This window comes from Falco punctatus (assembly GCF_963210335.1).
Source record: "Falco punctatus genome assembly, chromosome: 1".
Lineage (NCBI taxonomy): Eukaryota > Metazoa > Chordata > Aves > Falconiformes > Falconidae > Falco > Falco punctatus.
Window position 1 is genome coordinate 59,048,473 of NC_137580.1, and position 25,332 is coordinate 59,073,804.

At 36.6% G+C, this 25,332-nt stretch overlaps 1 protein-coding gene across 5 annotated transcripts in view; it reads left to right on the plus strand.

The window, feature by feature from the left end:
- The first annotated feature begins 11 nt into the window (after window positions 1–11).
- Window positions 12–25,332, plus strand: part of EXOC1 (exocyst complex component 1) — a 30,008-nt gene continuing 4,687 nt past the window's right edge. Inside the window, exons 1-17 of one of the 5 annotated variants that reach the window (XM_080385688.1) lie at window positions 12–148; window positions 2,532–2,665; window positions 3,485–3,615; window positions 5,650–5,809; window positions 7,414–7,601; window positions 8,542–8,769; window positions 8,983–9,115; window positions 9,231–9,340; window positions 9,773–9,826; window positions 14,146–14,295; window positions 15,655–15,760; window positions 18,649–18,693; window positions 19,853–20,016; window positions 21,683–21,790; window positions 22,251–22,327; window positions 22,897–23,125; window positions 24,328–24,511. In XM_080385688.1, coding sequence (XP_080241814.1) covers window positions 2,542–2,665; window positions 3,485–3,615; window positions 5,650–5,809; window positions 7,414–7,601; window positions 8,542–8,769; window positions 8,983–9,115; window positions 9,231–9,340; window positions 9,773–9,826; window positions 14,146–14,295; window positions 15,655–15,760; window positions 18,649–18,693; window positions 19,853–20,016; window positions 21,683–21,790; window positions 22,251–22,327; window positions 22,897–23,125; window positions 24,328–24,511 — 2,191 coding nt within the window. In that variant the 5' untranslated portion in view covers window positions 12–148; window positions 2,532–2,541. Of the gene's footprint in view, window positions 149–232; window positions 373–2,531; window positions 2,666–3,484; window positions 3,616–5,649; window positions 5,810–7,413; window positions 7,602–8,541; window positions 8,770–8,982; window positions 9,116–9,230; window positions 9,341–9,772; window positions 9,827–14,145; window positions 14,296–15,654; window positions 15,761–18,648; window positions 18,694–19,852; window positions 20,017–21,682; window positions 21,791–22,250; window positions 22,328–22,896; window positions 23,126–24,327; window positions 24,512–25,332 lie in introns of those variants that run through there. The other 4 variants (XM_080385689.1, XM_080385690.1, XM_080385691.1 and 1 more) reach the window with 4 other exon arrangements.

Here is a 25,332-nt window from a genome sequence, read left to right on the forward strand (position 1 = left end):
CCGCCGCCTCGCTGCTAGCGTCACGTGGGCGGAAGCGGCCCGCCGTGGGCGGTGCGCAGCGGGGCGGGTTTGCAGCCGGAGCCGCAGCGGCCGGAGGCGCCTGCTTTCCGGCCCTGTCCCGCCACGTCCCGCCGGCCCTGGCTCTGCGGTAAGAGCGACGTGGCCCTGGCACTCCCTGCCCCTTCCTTTTGCCTCGGGTGCGGGGCCTGCCGCGGTGCTCCGTGGGCCGCGCTTTCCCCCGCGGGCCGGGCCCTGGCGGCCGCCCCGGGCCGGCGGGCTGAGGGAGCGGAGGCGGGGCGGCGCGGCTGCGGCCGTGTCCCGCCGGCCGTTGCACTGAGGGGTGTCTGCGGCCGATTTCTGCGGGGCTGGCAGGTGGGAGGCGGCAGAGCGGGTGTCAGGCCGGCCCCTGGGAGGCCGCCGCTGCTGTCAGTAACTCTTCCGAGTGTCCCTGTTAAGTCACTTTGTGACTGGCTGATTCCGGGGGGTGTCACGGTTAGGGTACCGCCTCGTGTTTCTCTTTGAACCGAGAGGATGCAGGGATAGCGTGTTTTCTTGTTCACACGCTTAGAGAGACAAAGTGCTCGCTACGCAGCCTTAGCAAATTGCTCTGTTGATTTTTTCCCCTGTATTTCCTGGGCAGGCCATATCCATGATGTGATGTGTTTGATGGATCTCATGTCGCCGAGGCTTTTTCTGTGTCATTACTGGGGGAAAAAAATGCAGTGTCTAAAGGGATTTATTAGAGACTGGTGTGGTCTCAGCTGTCTTGAAGCATTTTTCTGAGGAAGCAGCTTTGTCTCTAGCTCCTTGAGTTTGATTCTGTGATCCTTTGGGATAGCAGGATTCATTAATAACTTAATGATGTGCTTGGTCCTGCCTTGCACATTGTGAAGGGTTTGGTGGCTGTGACTAAGGGGGTGAGTTTGTAACAGAAATTGGACTATGTGTCAGGTCGAGTGTGTTCTCGGGTTTAGCATGTTCTGTTTTATGGGAAAGGGGTATTCTGCACAATGTGGACAACTTGTGTTAGCCCTGTAATGGGAGAGTTAGCAAGTTGCAGCAGTCTGAATGTGACTTAGAGCAGAAAGTAAAATCGTAAATTGGGAAGGAAAGGGGATGTTTCTGAACTGCAGCAGGTTGTTGGTATTTTGTGTGTTCATCTTACGTACATGTTGGAGAGTAACAGGAATGACAACCTGATGCAATTTGGGGAACAAAAGATGTGCCAGGCATTTGATGAAAGGGGGGGGGGGGGGGGGAAATTGTTAGCTGCGGAGTGTTACATTGCCATAGGGCTGTCATATAAACAGCATTTCTTGGGGTGCCCCAAGCTCTGTACACTTGACAATACTGATTCCAGCTTGGTATGTTTGCCCTTGTTTTCCCAAAGCCCTTGGGTTACTAATCTTTAAAACTACCGTGTTGCCTAAGATGTGGGCAACTGAGCTGAGGCATAGTGGGACATGTTCTTTACAGAGGTATCAAATCTGGGAAAACTCTAGTACACTGGATTTTTTTTTCATTTGGTTGGTTTGGAGTGCTTTTTTGCCACCATGTAGAATGTGATGTACTTATCCAGCTTTAAGAAAGCTGTTTGTGCAGGATACTTGAGAATGTTCTCATAACATGGGATCAGGTACTAAGGTAGAATTTCTCTCATGGTACCAAGGGAGGCATGAGTGACTAAGCATGCAGAGACACTGATCCTGAATCAGGACGATTTTTCCTTCTACCAGAAGAGAGTTAGGGTGTGTATGTGGTACACCAAAGCTCAATAGTAATTTGTTGGATTTGAAGTTGTGGCATCTAAGTGGTGGACTGAATGACTATAAGACATACTGTATCCAGAATATATTTAAAAAAATCATTCTGTGAAGCAGGGAGCCAGAGACACTTTTTGTCCCTCTCAATGGAACATTATTTTTGGTTTGGTCTGCCCAATGTATAACCTTGATTTAGTGAAAAAGTCCTGACAATTTAATTGAAGGGTTAGATATATTTCAAGGATTCTGGACTTTTAAGTTTCATTTAAGGTCATCACTGTGGTGACTTCAGTTTCACATTCTCCAGCCTGTCAAATTTTGTGGTTTTTTTTTTGTTCACCTGTCTTCATACAGATTTTTACTGGATCCGTGGCATTCATACCCATTCTAGAATTCCACTACTTAGCCAGACAGTCTTGTTGGTTTTGGGGTTTTTTTCTTGATTCCCATTTCAGCTTCTTTTGTTAATGCCTCACATTCCCCTTTACTACTAAGAAGCTTTTTGTTCTCTATTAAATTAAGCAGAAGGATCATTCTAGTGTTGAAAAAGTACAGTTGTGTAACAGATAAGATAATAGGCTTTATCTTGGACTTTTCCTAAAGTGGGCTAGTTTTCCACCTAGGTTGTGCTTGTCTATATGATTCATTCAGTTATGTGTGAAATTTAATTTCAAAAAACTGTAGTTGCTAAAAGTAAATGACTGTTGGGGTTTTTTGTGTGTGTGTTAAATGTTTGTGAATGTATTATGACTTCTTAAAATCTTTCAGGTGAGAGAAAATGACTGCAATCAAGCATGCTTTACAGAGGGATATTTTCACTCCCAATGATGAACGCTTGTTGAGCATTGTGAATGTGTGCAAAGCAGGCAAAAAGAAGAGAAACTGCTTTTTGTGTGCCACGGGTAAGTAGTAATGCCATCATATTTCTTGTCTTCGGTTTTGATTTTTATTTGGTTTTATTTGTCTCACCTTTATTTACAGTATTTATTCTTGCCCCATATAAAGCAGGTGCTTTCCATTTCTAAAGGAGAAAATCAGTTGTAGCTTATACTTCCATTATTGCTTCTACTAAGAAAGAAACAAAACCCAGTACTTTTATTCCCAGATCTCGCTGTAATTTGACATGAAAGAATCAAAATTATTTGTGTGGGACTGGTGGGATTTTGAAGGAGGCTTTATATAGTGCTCAAAAGGGGATTTAGTAGTCATCTAGGCTGATCAGCCTAAATAAAATGCAAAAAAGAGTACGGGTTACAGTCCAAAGCAGAGGGCTCTGGAAAGACACAGTAACTGAACCGAGTTCTAACATTCCTTTAAGTGTGTGTGTATTATATTACATCTCTTAAAAATATCAGGTGCTTTGGGTTGATCTGTCAATATATTAGCTTGATAGAAAATGTTTTTATTCTGACTGTAGCATCCAGTTACCTCTGTGCTTTTCAGTTAGGTGGCCACGGTCTGAGGTCTGCTGTGTCAAAGAAATAACTGTAAATTGGGTTTATTACTTCACAAGCTGTGTGGAGATACATATCTGGTTGACTGAGATTTAAACTGAGCTGTAGGTATTGTGAATGAAAATGTTTTAAAGGGTCTCTTTTCATCAAATAAATGTTACGAAATCTCCCCCGCAGAGAATTAATTTCTGAAGCTGAAGCACAGCAGAAACAGAAGTTAAAAGTAATTTTTGCATCTTGAAATTACCCTTTTACTTCATTTAACAGTGACAACGGAACGACCAGTGCAAGTAAATGTGGTAAAAGTGAAAAAATCTGACAAGGGAGATTTCTACAAAAGGCAGACTGCATGGGCACTTCGAGATCTGGCTGTTGTCGATGCTAAAGATGCTGTTAAAGTATGTGTAACTTTTTTTTTGGTTTAGTGCTTTGCTCAGAACACCATCTTGGTTCCAAGTTAGAGTTTAACTTCCTGGATACTGACTGCTTTAAAGCTTAGAATGAGAACACATTTAATTAGGATGATAAGTTCCTGTGCTGCTTATGCCTGCATTTTGTTTTAGCCTTTCCAAGAATATAACCCTGGTAAACTGAGTAAAAGTAGTCTAGATATGCCTGTGTAGCAATATTTTGAATATCTGCCCTATTTATTTTAGTGATCTCTCAGTGACTGTACAGTGCTTGTGCTCAGTACTTGTTTGTTTCAAGTCTTACACAGATTTTTACTGCAAGCTTAATATCCCCTTAAAAAAAAAATTGATGACCATCTTACTGATGATATTCAGCTACATGTAATTTTTTTTGCTAGGACACTTAAAACATTCTTAATGAGCAGTATTTAAGCTCGAAGGTGAGCTGCTATAATCTGTTCTCTAAATCATGACATTGGCCATTTGTTGGACAGCATACAGTCCTGAGGTGGTGGTGTTTTCCACAGAACAACAAGAGCAACCTATTTTTGGCCATTTAAATTCACCTGCTGTCATAAACATAGATGTACAAACAGACAGAGGTGAAAATTATTCTTCCTGTGATGTCCAGTTTTATGTTCTGTTATCTGGTGGTTTGGAAGAACAGTGCAGAAAACTGAAGTTGAAAATTCTTTGATTTCACCATCCCCAGGTGTAGCTTAAATACATTATTTCAGTTATCCACCTACTTGTTGGCTAGGTTTTAGATTTTCCTTGCTATTCCTAAATAGCATGTTGGAGAATTTGTTCTTTTAGTTTAAGGTTCCACTTAAAATGATACCATCTTCTGGGGCTTTTTTTCGTAAAACAGAATTTAGTAACTAGTTTCAGAAGTATGCTGTAATGTATATACCACTCTAATGAGTGACTTTGAAATTTTCTTTCAAAAAACAAATGTTGAATGCTAAACTATCTCATATTAAAAAAAAGAATTAAAGTTGATAGATGCATCATGTTTTGGTTTTCAAATGTGATCCTGTGCAACTCTTGACACAAGCCTTTCCTGCACTAGTTGTGAGAACTCAAATTTTATGTAGTAATACTGTTTGTTTAGAAATGTATGGTAATTATATTTATCAATATAAGCTACAGAAAAAACCAGAACGGCTTTTTTTGCACTTGTACAGGAAATACCATTTCCTATCATGTGCAGTTTCATGGGTGGCCTGCTTCTACAGATAGCAGTGACAATATAAGTAGTAAGTAACAGCAATAGTAGTTTTTACAAACTAAGCAAGAATTTAGTATGTATCTGATGCAAAAACATTTTTCATCAGATGGAGGCTGGACCTTGTAAAATGCTTGTAATATGATCTTTAAAACAGACTGTTGCCAGTTACAGTTCATACTGAGTTTGTCAGTGGCTGTAGAAAGTATTTAATTTTTATCAAAGTAATATTCTCATCAGGCAGTAAATCTAGTTGAAAATACTTCTGTAGTAGTTTTTTACCATCAAAATTCCAAGTCTTTGCTATTCTGTTCAGTGCTGTCAAATACTATCATATCTATAAAATGTATAAAGTGCTTATAATTTTTTCCCTTGCCTATTACACTGTCTCCTTGAATTGTGTTGTATATATGTTGACAGTAATTCAGCTACCGTTTGTAGTTTCAGAAGGCTAATACAAGGCGTTAGTCATTCTGAAGACAAGTGTTTCAGGGCAGACAGCACTGTAAATGTTTGTTTAAACTCCTACAGATCTCTGTATTATGTGTTACTGTTTCCTTATCTGGCTTGACAAAATACTATCTTCATGGTGTGGATTCTGTTTTTTCACTTTCAGTGTTTTAGCGCATTCAGTAACATGCAGCAGGGCATCAGAGCTGGTGTGTTAGCTTAAGGATAGCACGTGTGTGATTTCATTTTTATCCTGTCATCTCAATAATTAAATGTGTAAACAATCTTTGCTGCTCAGAGAATCATTTGATTGTTGAGTCCATAACATATCTCATCTTTTGCAGGACAATCCTGAATTTGACTTGCATTTTGACAAAGTGTATAAATGGGTTGCAAGCAGCACAGTGGAAAAGAACACCTTCATTTCATGTATCTGGAAACTCAATCAGAGATATCTTAGAAAGAAAATTGACTTCATTAATGTTAGTTCACAGCTCTTGGAAGGTAAACTTCTAGAACTGTATGTTAAGCATAAAGTTTGAAAATTACTGATGTAAAACATACTAAAAAAATAATCCCAATGCTGATGTTTTTTTCCTGTTCACTTATATTTTCTATGTCTTCAGATGAACAAGGTGACTAGATAACATATTTTCTGCTAGAAAACTTCATTAATGAAGTTCTAAATACCGATAAGCTTATTGTATTTTGAAGACATTCTGTTTCTTGAACAAAAATCTACGTGCAAGATCTGGTACATCTAAATGTGTAACAAATCTGCTTTTGTTCCTGTTTTCATTTCCCCTGAATTAGAAAAATGCTTTAAAAAGAGATGCTTCAGTCATATGCTAAAGATTATATGAGGTTTTGTATGAGATTTCTAGTTTACAAACTATGAAGCATGTGTTAAATTCTTCTGGACCCTATTACAGTTCATGTGACTGGTTGCTGGAAGGCTTTATATCTTCTTCACTCATGCCATATCATTAAAATACTTTTAGTCACGTCATCTTTTAATAGTTGAAATTTTTTAGTAAAGCCTAGTGAGTAAGCATACTTCATGTTGAGTCTGTCAGAATTGGTTAAACTGTTGATATTAAATATGTTCAGGCTTGTGCAGAAGAACTTGAACTAGAAATCAAAAACAGGGAGGATAGCATGTCTGTATTTTGGTGTTGACTGAAATTTGGTTTCAACCAACCTCATAACTTTTCAGGTTTGTGCAATGTTAAAACATTCATACTGCCACTTAAAGTATACACACTGTTAATGCTTTGTCTAGCTAACATTCTCTGCTTCCTTTCCTCTGCTTTTCCATACCTTTTAATTCTTCAGAACTGCCTAAAGTTGCAGAAGGTGCGTAACACCGTTTTCCTTTATTTCTCTTTGTAAGCAATTTTTCTTAAATAATGTTTTTCTTTTTTTTTTTTTTTTTTTTTTTTTTTAAATAGTGCTTTGGATAGCTTATCAAGTTGCTAGAGATAAGACAGATGTTTCTAAACACTTTCTGGCTGGACTGCATTGATGTTCTGTTTGTCAGCTTTTGAATGGCTTGTTGAATTAAGGAAGCACTGCTATGAGAAATCATAGTTCATGAAAACATTATTATATAATTTTCACTTACATCAGTACTGATTTTTCTGCTGCGAAACTGATCTTGAGCATCAAGATAATTTTTATTTCTTCAGTGATATATTTCTTAATCAACTTTAGTATGTTTCCCTTATGCTCTGTCTACCAAAAAAGAGAATCCAACTTCTTCTGATCTTCTGCTAACAGCTTAATACTCTTACTATATTTTGATGTCGATTACCAGTGTGAGAGTTGAATAAACTGGGATGGTATGTCCCTTTGTATGTGCAGTAAAATAAGGTGGCTATTTGCATTTTGCTTATGTTGCATAATTTGGAAAACATCACTTGTGGGGAACCGGTTCTGGAAATTGTAATGAAGCCCATGGAAGACTGAGACCTGAAAAAAGTGTACATAGGTAAAAGTTGTTTAGTGGATTCATTTATTTGAAGATAGTGAAACATACTTAAGTGTTCTTAAAATGCTTGTGACTTTCTGCGCTTGATAATGGGTTTTATTTCCATTCTCTATGTAAGAATCTGTTCCAAGTGGAGAGAATCAAAGTGTAGCAGGAGGTGATGAAGAAGCTGTGGATGAATACCAGGAGTTAAATGCAAGAGAGGAGCAAGATATTGAAATAATGATGGAAGGTTGTGAATATGCTATTTCTAATGCTGAAGCTTTTGCAGAGAAGTTGTCAAGAGAGCTGCAAGTGCTAGATGGGGTAAACATTTCTTCTAATGTACAGTGTGTTAGCATGTTGAACTGTTTTCATTGATACTATGTAGCATTTTTTGAAAAGGTAGCTAACATGTTCTGCCAGGTATTTAAGTGTAAATGTGTATCTGTTCCTAGGCAGAGCTACATCCTGTCTATTATCATATTTTAAAGATCTTCAGCTCTACTCTTTACTTTCCAGACCTTCTGGGGTGAGTCGCAGGCTTTCAGATCAGGAGTTGAGAAGAAAAAAGGGAGGCATTCTGCATATACCTTTCTTGAAGGCAGGGGTGCAAGGAGAGAGAGAACAGACATTCATGTGCACGGATGTCGTCTCTTACGCCTAAAATACTACTCAGTGCAATTAGGAAACTCGTTTAGTCTAATAACATCGCAGTATTTGGGTGCGTGTAACAGGTCCATATTGTTTGCTATTTTGCTTTTTAAACAATCCAACATTCTAGGTGTCACTTAAAACTTACACAGATACAGGGAATACAGTCTTGAGGGAACAGTCAAGAGCCTCCTCAGACTGTGAAGCTGAATGTTTCTCTTATATTTTGAACATGGCTGTTACCGTAGAGATAACTTACTGTGCAACAGACTTATGACCTTATCACCTAAACTGCTTTTCTGGAACTAAAAATGTTGCAGTATAGTAGTGTTTATTGTTTGGTTTTTATTTTTGTGCCAATCAATACCTAATTCTAAGAACTGGAGCAGAGTTTTGGTTTTATGTCTTTTCTTTATGAAATAAAGAAGGGCCACAGACTGAGGAACTGCTGTGTTCAATAACACTTTAAATAAGTACTACAAGCTGATACTGATTTGTCAGTTTCATCACAAGTTTTAGCAAGTGTTTGACAGTAATAGAGACAGAAGGAGATACTGGAATGCTTGAGATATAAAAAATCTCTTAAAATGTTGTGGCTTAATTTTCTGTACAGGCAAATATCCAGTCCATTATGGCCTCGGAGAAACAGGTGAATATTCTGATGAAGTTGCTGGATGAAGCTCTAAAGGAAGTTGACCAAATTGAGCTAAAGCTGAGCAGTTATGAAGAAATGCTTCAGAGTGTAAAAGAGCAAATGGATCAAATTTCAGAAAGCAACCACCTAATCCATCTCAGCAACACCAATAATGTGAAACTATTGTCAGAGATAGAGTTTTTAGTGGTAAGCATTTTTATTGTTTACTGTGGTTGTTCACGTCAGGTGTAAAAACTTAAAAGAGTTGCTATGAACCTCATATGAGTTTATTTTTCTGTTTTATTATTGCACTACAGTAAGTTTTTATAATGATGGAATTGTATTTACCATTTTTAGTTCAGGAGCATAGGCAACTTGCCTGTTTCTGGCTTATGGACGGTACTATCCATTGTTTTGTAGAATCACATGGATTTGGCTAAAGGGCATATAAAGGCCCTTCAGGAGGGAGATCTGACATCTTCTCGAGGCATTGAGGCTTGCACTAATGCAGCAGATGCTCTTCTGCAGTGTATGAATGTAGCTCTTCGTCCAGGTAATGCTTCTGTTAAGACTACAGTCTGACATACAGAATTTATTATGGTAGTGCCTTTGCTGTATGTGCCTTTCCAACTAGTCTCAGATTTTTGTGAAGTTCTTTTTGCTTTTAGGACATGATATGCTTCATGCAGTGAAACAGCAACAGCAGCGGTTTAGTGACTTGCGTGAGCAGTTTGCACGGAGACTTGCGAGTCATTTGAACAGCGTATTTGTTCAGCAGGTATTACTTCTTACTATTTAATATGAATTTTTCAGTCACAAACTTCTAAAAAGAAAAACAATCCACCTAGAATTGGACATGTTCTGTCGTGTGATCAGAAAATGAATGGACTGCTAGAGGTGCTTCAAGCAGAGATACTACTAAGCATACCAAACTATATAAGTATTTTAATTGTAAGGCTTGATAATTGAGGAGAAAAAGCACTGACTTTTTTTAAGGGTGTCAGAGGCTGGGAACATTGGAGTTCTTGCTGTCCAAACTTCAAGGGCCATAAAAAACCCAAATATACAAAGTAAAATATCTAAACCTTGATTTTTGAGCCTTAACTTGAAATATTCAGAAATCACTGACCTGAGACTTGTTTCCTAAAGGCTGGATGGCTTTTTTTTAGCATCAGTTTTTTAATTTCTGTATTTTTTTATCTCCAATTAGTTAACTCAGACTCTCCTTCGGCTCTATAACAGGTCCCACTCTCTTTCAGTTCCAGTGAGTACATTGGGTTTGATACAAGCTTTTCTAACTAATTTTTTTGAGCTTGACTTATCTAACTAGCAGCTGCATCTTTGGCTTTACAAAAGAAATTTGTCCGTACCCATTGCAGAGCATTGGACTTATGCCCCTTCTTACTTAAGTTATTTTTATCAGCTCTTAAGCTTTGTTTGTCTGTTTGAGCTAACATTCCTCTGATCTGATCTCCAGAAATTGCTAAGAGACAGATTGAGATGTATGGAGGAAAAATAGGAAATTGTAATGTGTACAACTGTACAGATACAGCAAGTAAAATTGTAATATTTGTAATAATACATAATTAACACAATTAAAGTTTTCAGAAGTTTTAGTTGGGTATTGCACTGTGTGCAGAAAGTGGAATAGAGTTATGGTGGATGATTGCGTAGAAAGTTGCATTTGAGAGTACAAGCCTGGCTTTTTATGGCAAAGATAAGAGCCTCCTACATTTTGGTCACTTGGCAGAATTCCAGTTCTACAGCGTGTTAAATTTTTTTGCTTTTAGCTTCTGTTCGTAAGAAGGTATGTTTCTCCTGTAACTTTTCATATTTTGAAAAACTGGGCACAGACCGTGTCCTGGTCTCCAAACGAGCAAGTAGAAGTTGTGTTGTGGAAGTCCTGTGTAAATGCATTCACAAAGTTTGAATGTTGGACTTGTGTATGAAAGTGGCTGTTTACAGAACGCCTTTTCTGATGTTCTGTTCTGAGGATTTTATTTTAAAAAATGCTAAAATATTATTATTACTATGTAATACTGTGTTTATTAGATGAAATACTCTAGAGACTTTTCAATATTATTAAGAATGCTATTACCAATTCGCAATTTAATTTTTTTAAAATGTCTTTAAAATTCTGGTACTAATAGTGGCCTCACATTTTCTTTCATATGAACTCACCCTCTGAAAAGTTTTGGCCTGCTGTTAGCTGTGACTTATTAATCCGCAGCTAAAAAATATGACCTCGTTGTAAGGTTAAGTAGGGAGAGTTCATTAACTGGAAGAGATGAGCTTCTGCTAAGCCTTTTTGCTTGTTGTAAATAAAAGAAGTCTGCATACTTCATTTTGAGGTATGGATTCAAGTGTGAGACGTGTAACAGATTTTTGTGTTATCTTACTAAAATGGCCTTTTTTTTTTTTAGTCTGATTAACAGGATGTATCAATTTCTAAGTCCCATGTTTTTTAAAATTCTAACTGGAATAGTTTGTTACCTTTAGCATCTGAAGAGTTGCATTATTTGATTAGAATGTTTCTGTAGAAAAAAATAAAGCACTCCAGAAAAAACTAAGGCAGATAAAGATTTCTCAATTAAAATGGCAAATGAAAACACAAAATCATGATGATGTCTAGGCAGTTGTTAATATGAGCAAGACATAGTGTGATTGGGAACTTGTTAGATGGAATACCAAAGTTACATTGACATTTTGGCCTAAATATATATTATCTTGGAAGCATGAAATTGTTGGGTTTTTTTAAAAAGCTAACAAACCCAATGCTGTGATTCAAACTGCTGTTGTAAGATACTAAGGTGCTTCATCTCCTTTACATAAAAATGAGAATATTTGTTTCATATAATATTTGCTATGAGCATATAATGAATCTTAAAAGTTTTAAACAGAAATGCAACTTTGGATTGCCATTCACTGCTGTGTTTAAAAACTATTTGCAGTAACTGTTACTAGCAGTAAATGTTGTCTTTATTGTGTCCTAATAATGTTTGATTAACCTTACTGTGTGACTATAACATCTAAGATTATTTTTTGTTAACAACCAGGTTCAGCATTCAATTAAAAGGCAACTCTGGGCCTTCTGCCTTTGAAATATGAAATAGCTTGAAGCTTTGAAACTATGAAATAGTGGAATAACAAACTCGCCGTATTATTTGGTAACAGTTGGTATAAATGTATATGTAGTGAGAGGAAGTCTGTTAATTATAGAGTTTATAGGTGTACCTTCTCCATCTAATGTTTTGCAGCTGAATTGAACAGGACATAATTTAGGACAACCAGAATGCCAGAATGATTAGCATTGTGGAAAAGTTGGGTTCAAGATAAATTTATCTTGGAGAGGGGATTTGTCATCTAGTTTTACAAAGAATGTACCTACTAAGCAAAAATAAAAAGTTGTCTGTAACAAAGGGACAAGACATGAATAAAAGTGTTTGATGAAGCAATAAAAATTTGGATCACCGAGTATTTCCTAGCAGTAATATGAACTAGGCTTTGGGCTGACTTCAGTTGAAGGAAACTGAAAGCCACTAGTAAATTATCTTGAACTCTAATGAACTGGAATGTTAAAATGCATGCTGTAGGGATGGTTGCACACCAGGGGATAGGAAAGAGAAACATAAATGGTTTTCTGTATCTACTTTTTTATAAAAGCATATCGAAGATCTGTTGAAAACATTTACTATATGCAGCCCAGAAATACACACAGCACCGAGTCTGACCTCAGTAGCTGTGTGGCTAATAATGGCTGGATTCCAATTCAAATCTATATGTAGCAACAATTATACTTCATAAAGTTAGCTTTTTGTTGGAGTCAGACTACAAGATTGTTTTTAGAAGGGAGATTTAGATTGTGAGGATAAATAAAGTTGTCTAGGACTGGTTTCTTTGAGCCCATTTGTGTCTCGGTTTCTGTAGTTAAGAGAACAGGACTTAAAGTAAGTGCATGTTCATGCTGGATACAAAAAAGTTCTGGAACAGTTGCCCAGAGCAGCTGTGGATGTCCCATCCCTGGCAGTGTTCAAGGCCAGGCTGGATGGGGCTTTGAGCAGCCTGGTCTGGTGGAAGGTGTCCCTGCCCATGGCAGGGGGGTTGGAACTGGACAATGTTTAAGGTCCCTTCCAACCTAAACCATTCTATGGAGTAGTCCAGCTTTATTCAGAAGCTGGGATGTTTGCATTGTGTTGCTTAGTGAAGGTTAGTCTTTTACAAATAATGTCAAGACTTCTATCTTCTGTGAATGTATTGTGGAAGCTTTTAGGGCCTTTTAAACCAAAGACTTGAACCGCTAAGTACCCAATACAATAGAGAAGGGCGAACCAAAGTTCCTTTAGTTTTGACTCTGTGATCTGAACTGGCTTCTGTTCCAACTTAAAAGACATGCAAAGGCATTTTTTAAACTGTATAAATTACATTCTGCCAACTTGTCATATCCAAGATGGAACTGTCCAGGAATGCTTCCTCTGTCAAGGATTGACATTGACTTACGTGCATAAACCACCTGCATGTTATGCTACAGGAACTGGAGACCAATTAGGACAATCTTTTTGTGCTGCCATGGCACAAACTATACTTAAGATCAGGTTCTGTTGCTGTACTTACTGCAAGCCTGGTAAAAAAGACTTTACAGAAAATATTAAAGCCACTTCAAAATTAAGTCCCATCCTCCCCTCTGTTAAGCCAGGGCTAATGGTTGTGTGTTCTGTTATGTGGCTGAACTGTGGTGTTACCTTGCTTCCTGAATTGCCTAGGAAGCTTGTGGTTTCAAGCAAGTGAAAACTTACAAAAGCTAAATCATATGTTGTTCAAGCAATATGATATGATGTTCACTTAAAAGGATAGTGTGTTTTTTCAGGAGATAAGCCAGAGAAAAGGAGGAGCGTGAAATTAGTAGCTTGCTGTTAAATGGATTGGTTTATGCTGCATGTTGTAAACTGTTTAGTAAATGTTTACTGAAAGTGTGTGTTTACATTTGTGAGGAGGGAGAGAATGTGTGTGAACTGATGTTTTTAAGATGGCCAAGGCTTGGCCAAAGTGGACTGAAGTAGGTTGAATTGGAACAGACTTGGAGGCACAGCATGAAGTTCCATCACTAACACCCAGGCTGCCTGTTGACTGGGGACTTGAAATGTCTTAAGGTACATGGGAACAACATCCTTCAAAAGAAGCAACTACAGATTTTTTTGTTTTGTATAGAGGAATAGTTGAATAATATCTTAGAATTTTTCAGAAACAATTGAACATATTATTAAATCTTCACTCAGGTGTACCTTACGTTCTTGTGCAAAAAATGCCAAATTGACACACTGTAAAGGCAAGGTGGTAGACAACAAGAGCTTTACAGCAAACAAGCTTCCTAAGATGCATTACCTGCCACAACTGCAGTATCTCAGTGTCCCTGTTATGTTAGGTGTCTTTTCAGTCTGTGTCTCTAGACATTGTTTCTATGCAAGGTATTTCGATGCTTTTCTATTTGTCTGAATGGGGTGCTGTCTTAATCTTAAATTTTGCAGGAAACTTCTAGTACATCTGTATAGTGCTTTCAGATTTACTTTAATACTTTCTCTTATCAAGGGTCATGATCAGAGTTCTACTCTTGCCCAGCACTCTGTTGAACTGACATTACCCAATCACCATCCATTTCACAGAGATTTACTTCGATATGCTAAATTGATGGAATGGCTCAAGAACACAGATTATGGAAAATACGAAGGGCTAACAAAGGTGTGTGAAGTGCTCAAATGACAATAGAGAATGTACATAATATACTGGTTTTGAGAGTCGAAATAATGACCTGTGTGTATGTGCCTGTCCTTTTAATATTCCTTTATATTAAATTTAATTCACTGCTCCTCTTTTCTTGTTCTTCTTTGGAATAGGAAACTTCATATTTTTGGTATTTGTTGTATCCTGGTTTTTCTTTTTCCCCTCCCAAGATTCTGTGTCTGTGTTCTGAAGTATCATAGGATATTAATGTTAATATTTATGTTTAAAAAGTTTGCTATTTTACAGTCTAGTAAGAAAAATAATTAAGCTGGTTTTCATGTTGATGTACTTATTGTCTGTGTGACACTTATTTCAACAGACCTTCATTGCACTTGGGAATATCAAAAACCATCAATGTCTTTTGTAAATCAGATTAAATAGAAACATATTGGCTTTGTATATATGTAACTTAATTACCTTGTTTAGAACTGGCATGGAGTGGAAAAAAAGTACTACAGAAGTATAGAAAATGTTTACCTAGAAGTCAAGGGAGAGTTAGTCCTTACAGAAAAAGTCTTTCTTTAATAAAGTACTGTCATTCTTAAAACCTCAGACATGGAAGATTTAAATTAGACTCTTAAAATGGCTTAGAAGTAGTTGTTCTTTGGCCTTCAATGTAAGGCAAATAGTCAGTGAATGGCTAACATCTTCGTGATCCTCTGATAAATTGAGACACATATTTATGTATTATGTGTGCTAAGTAACAAAATTCTGAAGAACATAGGGAAGTTTTTGGTGATCTTTGTCAATGATTATTCTTATAACCTTTGTACTAAAAAAATCTAAAGAAACCGCATAATCTTCAAACTTATTTCATTCAATCACAAACTTATCATTGTGCCTCTTTAAAATTTGAGCTTATTTTTGGCGGTGTTACAAACACATTATTTTGGGATTGATTGAATCTTACAGTAAAAGGAGGTCACATATTCAGGAAGATGCTTAGCAATGGCATCCTATTTGCTTTTTTTGGGGCATAGTAAGAGACTGGTAAAAGAAGCTACAGAGAATGGTGCTGAATTCTCTCCATTCTACTCTTGAATTGAAATTCTGTGATGGTTTACCACTAGTAATCATATTTGTATGTACCATATTGCATTTCTCTCCTTACAGAGAAGGAAGTAGCAGTTTCTGACTGATGCTCAATGAACTCTCTAGGAAAATGAATATAAACTTCTTAAATATCGTTAATATATTTATAGTCCAAAACAGTTTGTTATTTAGTATAACTTACATACTTTCTAAAAAACTATTTACCTGTAATAGAACAAAGTTAATATGTGCACCTGTTTACTAACTTTATATTTTTCTTTTAAGAATTATATGGATTATTTATCACGGCTATATGAAAGGGAAATAAAAGATTTCTTTGAAGTTGCCAAGATCAAGATGACAGGCACAACCAGAGAAGGAAAAAAGTTTGGTAAGCTTCCAGGAGGCGCATATCTTGCTTTGAATTTTATTATTTGTTTATAGAATACTCATTACAACACTTAGGGCAAATTTTTTAATGGTGTAGAATTGTTTAGTTCTGGTAAGGTAGAAGTTGGATGAAAAATATGATTGGTAAAACTTCTGATTTCCACAAGGCGAAAGTAGCACAACTGAAATCTTGTGAAATTGGTCAAGACAGAAGGATAAAATACGGTATTTCCAAGATTTCTCAGATTTTCACTTTTTAACAAACAAAAATATTTTATTACTTAAACATTTTTATTACTGGAACAGATTTGAAAAATCAGCTCATAGAAAGCCTGGGCAGCATGCGTGTGTTCCTTCTGCTACTATTTCTGCTTTTGATAAGTTTTGGGTGGATTTTGAAGAACCTAGTTTTAATAATTCTGCCTAAGGAAACATGTATTTCATTGTGTTTTCAGTGGGATTTACCTATGTAGTCTGAGACTAGAAATTGTACTTTGTTAGCTTGTAGGTTTTTCTGTTTAAGGGAGTATGTATTCCTGCTAGGATTAAATACTCTTGTGTGAGTACGGAAGTGAAGCTTTTTAAAAAATAACCTGAATACTTAGAAAGCAACAGTGTTATAGGTATATTTATATATGGGCTATTCTACATTTTAAAATGCATTGTTTCAAAGCTTCTTCAAAAATATTTGTATTTGCCACAGTTCACCAGTTTCCAAATTGTAAATTCAGTAATTACTTGCAGCTTTAACTAGTAAGTTCTGTCAAACGGATTTTGGGTCCTGAACTTATGCTTTGAAGGTTGATGGTAGAGAACAGGAAAAAGTAATGAAAGGAAGAAAGCATGAGAGTGGTGAGGCTTGGTTGAGGGAGGGGGAAACTGGAAAGATAAGTCTTGGCAAGTTGTTGGACATGGAGAGCAAGTGGTGTCATCATGTGGTGTTGTCAGAACAGTAAAATTCATAAATCCTGAAAAGCTATCTCATTGCAAGAAAAAACCCACTTTATCCTAATAGAAATTGATTTCTAAAACATTCTAAACACTTTATTATCTTGGTACTTCTTTTGTGATTGGCATTTGTGAAGAGACAGTTTTTGTAGCAATTTCCTAGCTTCTGTAAATGTTACGGAGTGATCAAGCATTTTGGAGAAAGAGGTCCTTCAATTCACCAGCATTAAGAGCTGCACCTTGAGAAGGCTTCTGTGGTGTATTTGTAAAATGTATTTATTTTGTAAGAGCTTATAACACTGTGTATTTTCAAAGGCTTCTATGTTGAAGGTAGTGGTTGTTCTATTACTAGTTGCACGTTAATTCAAAATCCATTGGTTCTTAATAGTAAACTTATTTAAGGAATAGTGTAGGTGCATAATGCTGCAGTTGTACTTGGACATAAAGATGACCTGTTTCCAAGCTGTGTTGGTGTGTGTTCTTGCCTTTTTTTTGTGCTTTGGGAATAGCACTGCTATTTGAATGCCTCAAACGCAGGGGGGATGCTGGGAGAATTCTGGCATTCTGTGCAAGTGCAAGGTTCTTTGTCTGCATTTTTATGGCAAAAAAAAATCTGGGTCGTCAGCATTCACACTTGTCTTAAGTAGTCTTTTTTTTTTTTTTCCTTCTTTTCTGATGAAGCCAAGACTTTGATACTTAAATACCATAAAATCAATGTGGGAAAGAGGGCTACTACTGTCATATGTTTCTATGACGGGGCTTCTGAAAAGCCACTTTGGCTCCCCTGATTGTTCAGGGCCTGGTCTTTGCCTGTAGTTCTTCACATTCTGCAATACAGTCCTTTGCCTTTGTAAATTGAGGACAATGAAGAAGTGGGACTAATGCATGACAGATGCATATGCTGAATATATCAGGCCTAAACATTTTATTCAAAACCTGCCAAAACCCCCAAGGTCTAAAAACTAGGCTGGAATTAAAAATTTGCATTTGACGTTATAATTGTCAGTAGTGTTGCCTACTTGAGAACATCTGGTATTTAAGACATGTTTGTGGCATTTAAAAGTATTTACTCATTTTCTATTACAATAGGTTCTGCTTGCCTGCTCCATTTTGAGGGGCTTGTAGCATCCATCCTCATCAAGATCTTTTTAATACCACATACTGCTTTTAGTGTATGTATGCAAATGCCTTTTACTGGTTAGGGATTCTCTGTTTACTACAAATGCCCATTTACTCTAAATTGCATACTGAAGTCCACTTGAGGAAACTGTTTTATTCTGCAAAGAAACAGGAAAAATGAAAAAACACCTCGTAAATTTTTTTACCCTGTGTTTGTTGTTTTCATCCTCTCTGAATTTGTAGTCATAAATTTTTGTGCAACATGAATACAAAAGATGTATTCTCTATGTAAACATCCTGATTTGCAAACAACAGAAAAGTTTAGCCAGTCTTACTGTCAATATGAATGGTTTTGCAGTATTGGCATGTGTTTTCTAAATTGAAAAGGTGGACAATATCTATGACTCAGTACAAAATTACATAAGTACATTTTAATTTCTTCATGTCTATTATTATGATGATTGATCATGGAAACTGAGTCTTTTGCAGTATTAACTCTGACAAATAAAACCCTAATTTAATGGACTCCTCAGTTTGGGAGAATGTAAATACGTGTTACCAAAAATGTTTTTTGAACACACTATATAAGACAAAGTAAAGTTTAATACCTAGAAACTTACTCTGTTTTCCATGTAGCTTAGACACTGAGCTTCTAGAATAGTACCTCTCCAACTAAATTGTTTGCAATGTAGTTACTTGCTGCTTATAGTTCTCCGCATGTTTCTTTCCAGTTAGAGCTTAACTTGCATCTTGTGCATGGTTTGTGCAAACTGCATTTTAACTTGTCTTTGTCTTTGATGCTTGCAACCTAATCCATCCCAGCTACACTGCCTCGAAAAGAAAGTGCTGTCAAACAGGAAACTGAGAGTGAGTATAACTAGTTGCATTAGTTGGTATTGTCAATGCATGTGTGTCAATGTAAAGATGTAGTGCTGCATCATGGAGAAATGTACCTAACACTGAAGTACAGAACTCCGTTCAGAGTGAAATAAGCATTAGCAGAACCATTGTTTTTGCAAAGCAAAAATGAAGCGCAGCTAAAATGGTCCAACATAGAAGTTGAGAAGGTTTGCAGGTAAAGGCAACATCTTCTGGTTTTTCCCATGCTACTAGTTGATATTAAAAATATGTTTGTGTCTGAGAGCTTGTTGTAGTTTTCCAACTCTTCTAGTAGGTTGAGGTAACAACTTTTATTAGATCCGTATACTTTGTCTTGTGTCCCTAGACTAGATACCAACAAAGCAGCTAAAAGCAGTCCTGCAAATTTCATTTAAGTTTTTGTCGTTGAGGTGTGAGAACTTTATGTGGGGGGTCAAATACTGATGATTTCTTGGTCTTGTTTTGTTACTAGCTTTCTCCGTACTGTTCTAATGCTTCTGAAAATTTGGGAAAAAATAAAAAGATATGCTCCTCACCTAGGAGAAGGCCCCACAATATCAGGAAGAAATGTCTGAATGTGAATTATGATCACAGTGGGGGGAAGTGTTAGCAGTAGAGTTGCTGTGGGGCTGTAGATCCAGCAATGTAGCTGGAGCAAACTATGTAGACAAAAGGATGTTAACAGTGGAAAGATCAAGTTCAAGATGAAAAAGTGCGTCTGTGTATATAAAGCTTTTTAATTTTTGCCCTTTTGTGGATTAAGTTTTCTGCTTGTGGCAGCCTTTGCCCAAAGTACATTCACAAAGATCATAACTGGTCTTTGCTTCTGAGTATTTAAGGAGAGTATCTATCACAGTGTTCCTGTATTTCATGGTTTTGTTCCTTTTGTATCTTTTCCCCCTACTTTAAAGGGCTTATATAGCTACATTGTACTTGAAACTTGCTGGAGTATTTCAGTTACCTTGTAATGAGAAAAGAATGCCTTTATAGCAACAGCATTTGCAGATTAGACAAAAAATGAGTTGTGTGATCTCAGTATAGAACTACTAGCAACTCTTGATCTCATATATTCTGTAAGGAACCTGTTCTTCTTGAGTATTTTATTCTGCCTTTGCTTCCCTCCTTCATAGTGTCTTTTATTTCACAGGTCTTCATGGAAGTTCTGGAAAATTGACTGGGTCTACTTCTAGCCTAAATAAACTCTCTGTTCAGAGTTCAGGAAACCGTAGGTCTCAGTCATCCTCGCTGTTGGATATGGGAAACATGTCTGCCTCTGACCTTGATGTAGCTGATAGAACAAAATTTGATAAGGTAAAGTCAAAATGTTGCATAGGATTCCTGCTTAGTTTTGTATGAGAAGCGTCTTACATGTCCTTCTTGTATAGTTCAAAAATCTATACTGTTTAAATCTTAACACATGCCAATTTCAAATTCTGTATGCACCTAATAAAGACAGCTTCAAAGAAATACATAGATCAGAGTAGTATTCTCTGATTATAAGATTCCGTTTAGTTCCTATATATATATATATTGTTGAGTGTGATCTTTAAAGAACATCAATCAAAAAATGATCTATTAAGTTTAAGCCCAGTATGCTTTTTTAAGCAAATAGGAATTGAATAGATAGATTCTTCAGCTGTTTTTATTTTTCTCAATACAAACGTTCACGTGTTGTGTTGCATTTTGCCAGTATGTAAGCAAAATGAAAGATAAGAAAGCATAATCTTCTCTTAGCCAGGACTTGAGCATGACCCTAAAATCTACTTATACTGGTTTCACATCAAGGTTACCATCAGTTTTCAGCTTTAACCAATGGCACTAAAGTTATTGGAATGTCCTCAACATCTTTTTAAAAACCTGCTGTCCTCAGCATCTGGTGGCTTGGTTTTTTTACTGTGGAGGGAGAAGGTGCTGTTACCACAGTGAGCGATAAAAGTAATTTTCCTGTTCTCTATTGAATTATTTGATGAAGATGAGTATTTTTCTTCTGACTTCTTCAAATCCTTGCTCAGTCTTTTTCTGGGAGGAAATATTGTGTGCCTGAAACCATATTAAGTTATTACACACCTGTAGCAGCAACTTGTCTAGAATTAAAGTGATAGCTTTTAAAAACAAATTTATACAAGTATTGTGCTAAATTTTCCAATTTGTTCTTTTATCTCACACCCACTGGGGACATATGAGTGTAACTAATATATACAGAGTTGTAAGCTATTGAGCTGCCTTAGTAGTTTTTTTTCAATTTTGTTTTCCTATGGGAATTTTCCATAGTGTGGATTAACTATATGGCGCGTATATTAGTCCTTAAATACTTGCGGAGAAAATTCTGTGTTGTGTGAAGATTACAGATTAGAAGTATGTGTAACACCTGACTTACAATTTCAGTAGTTTTTATTACTAAAAGTACATTATTTTAATGAATTATTGGGAAAACAGTGTTTCATTTTAGATTAAATCTAAAAGTCATTATGAATACTTCTATTTCAGTACAAAGCCTGCTGCTGGTTACTCTAGCAGCTATGTAGAAGCTTTTTGTGCAGAGCAGGTAAACTCTGTACGTAGAGGATAACAGGTTTTCTTCCCTGAGGTGCTTAATTTTGTTGCCTTCCTCTCAGCAATCCAGGCAGAGAAGAGGGTGGCAGAACCCATGACTTCCTATCACAATGCATATGTTTTCACTATAGCACTGAGGTCCTTCCTCAGACTGTGACTAGAAAACTTCTAGTTGTGGAAAACCACAGATTTTTCTTTTTGTCCCCCAGTGTTACATGGATGAGAAGGGACTATGTTAAAGATGCAGCTGTCACTTCAAAAGATACAAGTACAAGCTGTTTCCATTTCTATTAAATAGAAATAAGCCTTTTAAAGCTTATTGAAGATAGAAAATATAACATCCTATGCAACAAACAATTAACATTAGTATTTACTAACTGTTCATAGTATTTGGTGTGTTGATAAAATATTTGGCTTTCTTTAGATTTTCGAGCAAGTATTAAGTGAACTGGAGCCTCTGTGTCTGGCAGAACAGGACTTCATTAGTAAATTTTTCAAACTACAGCAGCATCAGAGCATCTCGGGAACAGCGGTATGACTTTATTCTCTCACTGAAGTAAAAAGTACTGAATAGGGCCTCATAAGAGACCTGTTTGAAAGACAACTTCTGAATTTATCTGGAAGTTATGTGGTCCAGGTGATCAATTAGTTTTTCTCCATGAGCTGGCAGAATCTTTGTTTTTGGTTGACCAATACAAAAACTATTAAATAAGAACTGACACGCTGCTTTTGCCATGGCTTTGTTTCCACATATGATCACAATGGATTCTTCATCATGCTACCCAGGAAAGCAATGGGGACTAATTGTCAATAGCATTGTATTTGGTGGAACATGACCAGAAAACTACTAGAACCTCACAAACCACTGTATTTGCAGCTTTGGGGAGCGGGTGAAGCTTACAGTTATGGTTTTGTCAAATATACTTATCACTTTGATATAGAACTGGAGAGAAGCTTTCAGCTTCCTTTATATACATTTGTTGTTCTTACAGAGTGAAGTGGAGGAAATGGATGGAGGAGCTTTAGTTCGTTCATACACTTCTGGTGTTCCACAAACAATATCATCTGAGTATGTGCTGCTGTTGTTTGTTACTGATTCTTAAGCCTACATGTGAATTTATTTGGCATATAAAGCTATTTTCTCTATAATCAGAAATTGTTCTCTTTTAGTGAAAGTGAATAGTGAACTCTTCATTTGTACCTAAACACTGAATGTATTAGTAAATATAAAAACTTCTGTAGATAGGTTGGATGTTTTTGTCTATAGTAGCATAAAAAAGATGCTTAATTCTCTAATAGTTGTCAAAGTGAAACTAGCCACTGTAGTATATAAAATATGTGTTGGAAAATACGTTTAGCAAAGTTCTGAATTTGACTGCGTGGTAGCCTCCACGCAGGAAATGCTTTTTGGAATAGTTTATATCTGTAACTATTGTTTTGGTTTTTTGTTTGTTGTTTTTTTACTGTGTGGCACTGGCTTTTCTTCCCTTAGTAGCAGTCTGAAATAAGTGAGACTTGCTGAATGCAAATGAGACTACTATAGCAAATAAATGTATCCTAGAAATGTTATCAAAGAGTGTGTAAAATAGCCTGGTAAACTGTCAAGAGTAATATTTTTATCTTATGCCTTTTTAATAGGAAGGACATGATCCGACAAATGATGACAAAAATATTTCGTTGTATTGAACCTGAGCTGAATAATCTTATAGCGCTGGGGGACAAGATTGATAGCTTTAATTCGCTTTATATGTTAGTTAAGATGAGCCATCATGTATGGACAGCACAAAATGTGGACCCAGCTTCCTTTCTCAGCACGACGCTTGGAAATGTTTTGGTGACTGTCAAAAGGAACTTTGATAAATGCATTGTAAGTTCTGCAGTTATTCTGATTAAGCTAACTATAATATTATAGGAAGCCCACTCCTGCCAAGTCTGATTTTGCATTTCTTTATAGTTGATTTTTTTGCTTTTAATTGGAAGTGAAAATGAGTAACGGTATTGTTCCCAAAGGTCAAGCTTTCAAAAAAGATAAACAATTTGGTGGTTGTTTCTTCTTCCTCTCCAGTTTTCTTCAATAATTAGCTATTTGTAACAAATATGGCCACACATTCACTGCTATAAGCTAGCTGACATTTTAGTTGTTTGTTTAAACTTGTACTTTTATGGAGAGTACTGAAGTCAGTTAAGTGAACTGTAGCTCTCTGCGTTTTTTACTTAACAAAATAAAACCTCATGGACTTACAATGTTTTGCTTTTCCCCTTTGACCATAATGTGCCAAATAGACAGACACCTCTTCCATGTGTTCGGTTATTTCTATCTTACCTCTAACAAAAACTTGGTTTAGATAAAATGGCAAGTATTTGTATCTTACCTCTAAGAAAAAATTGGTTTAGATAAAATGGCAAATCTTTTGGCAGCAGCAGAGGCAGCTTCTACTGCCAGAAACTTCCTTTTGCTAATACAGTATGACCATTATATGAAATATGTCAGATTCAGTGAAAACATAGTTGCTGGTATAATTCTCTTTTTATTGTCATAAATGTGATTTGACTCTAGGCCAACATAAGAAGACTGACCGTTCTTGGTCAGTTTAATGCTTAAAATATTTTGAAACTGATTTTTTTTTCCCCAATTATACTCGGAAATAAAATGTCAGTAGAAGATTAAAGAAACTTCCTTTAGCAAAAGGAATTGCTAGCTTGACTGAATCAGAAAAGTGAAGTCCCTTGTTAGATTATACAATTAAAATTGTTAATTGTCTCTGGTAAATAAGTTTCGGGTCTCTTTCTTGGTGTTTTTTTTTTATTAGTAAGTAAACAAAAGGAGAATAAAAGCTGTAAGCTTTTACTTGCCCATCTTCCTTTTTTCTTTCCAATTATTTTATTTCTTAAGTTTTTGAGGGCAAAAAGGGAGGAAGACTAAGTAGGCATACCAGTGGAAAGGTAAAATTATTTCCATGTTTGAATAAATGTCAATTTTTCAGTATGTTTGCGTTTTCTTTTACTAGTTGTTACATGGTCTGGAGTCATATATTAGAGGCTAACATCTGTTCTTGTTTCAAATTTAAGAGTAATCAAATGAAGCAGATGGATGAAGTAAAAATCTCCAAGAAGAGTAAAGTTGGGATCCTTCCATTTGTTGCTGAATTTGAAGAGTTTGCAGCACTTGCTGAATCAATTTTCAAAAATGCAGAACGACGAGGAGATCTTGATAAAGCCTACATAAAACTTATTAGAGCTGTTTTTGTCAGTGGTGGGTCTTCTGAGGTTGTCACAGTTACTAAAATGATTGTTTCCTCCTATTTATATATAATTTTGCTCCAAGCAACAGTTTTTCTATGATTTTAAGACTCTATTGCAAGCCCTGTGACCAATATTGTGCTGAAATTGTGTTATCTCCGTTATCAGTAGGAGAGCAAGTATAGACCTTTTGATTGTAATACACTTTTTAAGAGCAAACGGTAGGTATTTCCCTTTGTACATATTTGTAAAGTAACTTTCAGTTATGACCAAAGGAAGTAGTTAAGACTCTGGAGGGAGAGATGTGATGGCAGCAACACAACATGCTCAGTCTGAAGTGGTTTCCTGTCTTTTCTCCCCCAGTCTATCTTAAATTAGGAGATGAATCGATATGGGGATCCCTGGCATTTGGTTCTAATACTGTTCACCCTCACAGCCTTGTCTAAAGTAAATCACTTGAGTTCTGGTTATGAATTTGAACCTTTCTTGGCAGATCAGGTCCTTTGTGTCCTAGTCTGACACAGCAGAACGTTTCTCTAGTCCTTATTTTCCCAGGTATGGTCTGGAAAAACAGCAGCAACCCCTTTGTTCTACTGGTTTTATTTAACATTTAACAAAAAAAAGATGGGAGGAAGATATGCAAGCCAATGAACTCTGGAAAAATTGTCCTTCCCTTTTAAAATGAGGAGGACACAGATGGATGGACCTCTCCATGCTGATTTACCTGCAAACTTTCAAACAACTCCACCTATAGTAGTGCCCAACCACTGAGACTTACCTCTTCTTAAGGGGAAGATTGGGCAAGAGGAGGAAGTAGAAGCGATAAAGCTAGTT